This window comes from Morone saxatilis, unplaced genomic scaffold, assembly GCF_004916995.1.
Source record: "Morone saxatilis isolate NCDOM2014 unplaced genomic scaffold, NCSU_SB_2.0 Contig11, whole genome shotgun sequence".
NCBI lineage: Eukaryota > Metazoa > Chordata > Actinopteri > Moronidae > Morone > Morone saxatilis.
The window spans coordinates 30,917,867-30,922,408 of NW_023339663.1; the positions used below are offsets into that span (position 1 = coordinate 30,917,867).

General features: G+C 36.5%; 1 protein-coding gene across 1 annotated transcript in view; it reads right to left on the reverse strand.

The window, feature by feature from the left end:
* The window catches only part of fgf19 (fibroblast growth factor 19), a 5,843-nt gene extending 3,914 nt beyond the window's left edge, over positions 1-1,929 (reverse strand). The window contains exons 1-2 of the mRNA XM_035651732.1: positions 1,662-1,929; positions 1,434-1,537 (exon numbers count right to left, since the gene is read on the reverse strand). Of these exons, the coding sequence (XP_035507625.1) occupies positions 1,434-1,537; positions 1,662-1,872 (315 nt within the window). The 5' untranslated portion in view covers positions 1,873-1,929. The remainder of the gene's footprint in view (positions 1-1,433; positions 1,538-1,661) is intronic.
* Positions 1,930-4,542: the final 2,613 nt, after the last annotated feature.

Sequence of the window (4,542 nt, forward strand, 5' to 3'; positions counted from 1 at the left end):
GAGTAAGTATACACTCACATGCAGCATTTCTCCAAACTTAATTAAAACGTGTTAACAGAACTTATCTGAATGAAGTAAGACTAACTTAAATGCATTCAATTCTTTATACAAATGTTACCAACTAAATTGAATGTATTCAGTTTTCTTCCACTGAAACATATTATTACATTACCTGTCAAAACAGTTGACGTATGATAAAAACAATTTCCAATTAATCAATTATCAAAATGGTAACCAATTCATTTTGGGGCTTACATTTTTGTAATGATATAAAGTCAGCTTAAAGAAATGTATTCAATGGAACAAACTGGAATTATATTACTTATATTAATACTTATAAATACCTAAAATACTGCACAAATTTTAAGTCCACTGAAGAGTTATTCAACGATTCATTTTTGGGTTGGGTTTAATTCATAGGAATGATTAACTCAAACATTTTGGAGGATTAAGTTATGTTAACTTAATTCTTTTATTAAGATATGCTGTTAGGATTTACAGTGTAGTTTTCTTTTTAATACTTTATGACTGTATGAAAGTAATGAAATAGAGACAGTACAGTGTTTGACAGCGATTGTATAACTCACAGCATCTGAGCAACGGCTTCCGCTGAGTATGGCAACATCACTTAGACAAACCAAACGCAGAACTACAGTGCACCGTAATACTAGAACCGGTTTTAATAATAATAATTAAATATCAGATTACAGTTACATTTAGTAAAAGTAGGTTATTATTATTATTTTTTATATTTGTATATATTATTTGTCTTTATTGTCTTTATTTGATCTGTATTTATATTAGTACACACCAATACACCAAGGCAAATTCCTCTTATGTGAAAACCAACTTTTTCTGATTCTGAATGAGCTTCATGAAAATCAACTTTTTCTTTAAAAACACACTGAGTAGAGGACACATTTCTGATGTAGGTTAGGGGGTGGACGACATGCAGCAAAGGGCTGCAGGTTGGAATCAAACACAGGCTGGTGCAGTGAGGACTACATGGGGTGTGCACCTTACCAGGTGAGCTACTGTGTGCTCCAAGTTATATTACTTTAACATTGTGATGCTTGGATTAGGTTAATGACTACATTTTTAACAGGTAATTAGGAATTATATCAGATTACATTTTTATAGTAACCTTCCCAACAATTATGACAGATTACATTTGTGGTTATTTCGGAAGGCGGGGTGGGGTCATAACATAGACATTTTTATTTTATATCTTTAATAACAATGTATTGGGGAGTAAAATGTTTGTGGCCCTAATCCTCTTTATTTTTTTTAATTATTTTTACCTCATTTGACATTTAAGTACTGCCCTGACGCATAATAACTAAATAATGAATTACTTTTGCATAAATAATAACTTTTCCAACTTATTTGCACGTCAGATGTAGAAATGAGCAGACAGTAGGTTGTCACCTTACCGATGAGTACAGTCTTCCGTCGCCTTCCATGCAGAGATAGCGTGCGGTTGCTGTACCTCTGATGACAACACAGCCTGGATCCACGGGACGGATCTCCAGCAGGCCTGCAGTTCAAATGTTCATCAGAATGAAAATCCCACCATGCCATCTCCAGTCATCAGTGTGATTTACCAACCAGCAGCACAGTTTGCAGCCTTTTAAGTCTGTGTTTTAAAATGCTTGACTTACTGTACAGTGTTTGGTCCACAGAGCCGTGGATCTGTCCATCCCCACTGATCAGCAAGTGCAGTCCTGGTCTGGCAGCGTAAAGATGCCTGAGCCGGATGACCTGGCCCCAGCCATTGGCTATGTGGGGCCCCTGGTTTGGTAGTGGCATGCAAACAACTCCAGCAGAAAAAAGCATATTGGCAATGGATACAGAGACCAGGAGCAGTAGCATGATTTGTTAAATCCTCTGTGGACTCTTTGTTGCTGCTCCCTCTAGTTGGCAGTGTGAAGTAATGTAGCCTCATCCCTAACTCAGCCTTTTAAATGTGGCCCTTATCAGCTGCAGATAACCCCCTTTCCAAAATCCAGTTCCCAGAAGCAGACCACAACACACCCCTGCACGACATCCAACTGAATCATTGCTCTCTGTTGGCCCCAGACAAGCCCAGACCTTATCGAGCTGTCGTGTATGTACGAACTTGTGATGAACTTCATTCAAAACTCTTGCAATGGTGTTGAATAACATTCACTTCATCAAACTCATGGCTTTTTCTAAAGTGGCAGCAAATTGGCATTGTTTCTCTTAAAAGTAGTCTACACCAATTTCAAATTCAAAAACCTAAATGATTAGAATTTTAATACTTAGTAAATCATTTGCATCCCAAATGTACCAGAAGACACTAATGGTTTAATCAAGGTCATAACCATGTATAGTTGTTGCTTTTTTGGTGAATAAGTGATGAAACCTACACATTAACAACCTATACATTTTTGGAATGGAGTTTGGCATAAACTCTCTGTTTGGGACATGACTTGTCTGGGAGCTGCCATTGCTGCTCCAGAGGGCTCCATAGAACAGTGGCCTCAAGGACACCTCCATGGAGTGAACTCTCTGGGATACCAATACCTACACACAGCACGTATAGTCAATAGGCCAAGACCTTCATAGGTCATCCATCAATCAAAGAGCAGGAACGATATTTTCACAAGAAAATATTATGTATTTTACATACAAAACATGATGAGCTCATAAAATATGTTGCACATCAGCTCTACCTCAACCTAGCTACGATAGTTAAACAGCTCACACATTAATGCATTAGTATAATAATATGACCTATTATTTATTCACCCATGTATTGTCAAAGAACCCCTCCAGACATGTAATAAGACATTTATACAAATATATATATATGTGTCTGATGTTTTTTATGCAAACAAAAGTATAATTTCCACATTAAAATCCTTCCACCTCATTTAACATTGCAGAATCTGTGAATATGCAAATGTTCATTTCTAAAGTTTTGCTGCTGGACACAAAATGTCTCCTACCTCACTGTAAAGTCCATTTTCAGTGAATGTGCACTGGTGGCTTCAAGTTTCTACATCACACTGTACAAGTTGCAGATTTTCAATGAGCACAGAAAAACGTTCCATTTTCAGCAGATGAATGTGAAAACATCCTTCTAGAGCCAAACTCTACACATACAGCATTCAAACATCACACTGTAGGAACAAGAAGAAGAAACACTGATCGTTTACTGGAGGGGCCTACAATATTTTTTGTATATAACATTTGCTTTTGTGAGTATAGCATAAAGGTAAAATGATACATAAAGCTTCCTTATACCTTGAAATACTTTTCACATTTTTCACATTAATATTTACTTACTTTTACTTCAGTAACATTTTCACTGAAGGTCTTTTACTAAACATGTGTTACATGTAATTTTACTTCAGTATCAGTCTGACTACAGCATAGTTATAGTAGCCACAGGTGGGAAGTACAGATATCTGTATTACTAGTATTTACTTTTACTTTTACCCCCTACATTTTTACACAAATATATGTACTTTTTATTCCTTACATTTTTAGAACACGTTTCCCTTTATTTTTATGTATTTGAGGGGAATTATCTTCATTATCAAGGATGACAAGAAAGGGACACTTAGCGCTGTTTGAAGTTTCAGTTATCTTTGTACAGAAACAGCTGTTAGAAAAGTCCTTCAGAGAAACTAGAGAGAAATCAGTGAGTACTTTTTACTTTTATACTTTGAGTACATTTCAGTGCCTGTTCTTTTTCACTTTTACTTGAGTAAACAATCAGGACTTCTATTTCTACTTTTCTTTTTTACACAAGCATCTGTACTTCTACTTGAACTACTTTTGCTACCTCTGGCAGCAGCAGTAGTATTAATAGAGTTAGTGGTAGTAGTAGTAGTAGTAGTAGTAAAAGTAAGAACCGAGAGTAATATTGTTTTGGGTTGTCTGGCAGTAAACCTCATGCCTATATACTGCATGTGTTTCATACTGATGATCATGTTGCAAAATTATGTTACATAAAGTGCTTTCAGATGTACTTAGTGTGAAATTGCACATTTTTTATTTGTGGATAGGGTAAAGTCTAAGCATTGGTCTGAATCCAAGCAGAGCTGTGAGATTGGGTCATTCCACACTAAAATGACAGACTTCTTTCCGCTCTTATCACATTCTGGCCTTTGCTTCCGCTGCTCGACCTTGCATTTATATACAAGCGGGTTAAAGTGTAATGGAGAGCAAACATCACCATTCATCAAAATGCAGCCCGAGACCCAGACTTTAAAAGCTTATTGTTGGTAAGATTTTAGATTTGTAAATTGATCTCCTCTGAGGGAAGGTGATGTTACTGCCTGTGTGTGCTATGGCACTTTGACATCTGTTTTGTCTTTACAACTTCCATCACTAGATGGCACTGATTATCTTTTCAAACAAGATTTTCTCGAGCACAGCAGAGGGGATCCAAAAATCTTTACAGAAAATGAAATGAACAGAAATATAATACATGGAGCCGGAAAGACAAAACATGACCAATACACTACCACAGTGACACTCTTACAGCATGGACGCAGTGAAAAGGTAAAG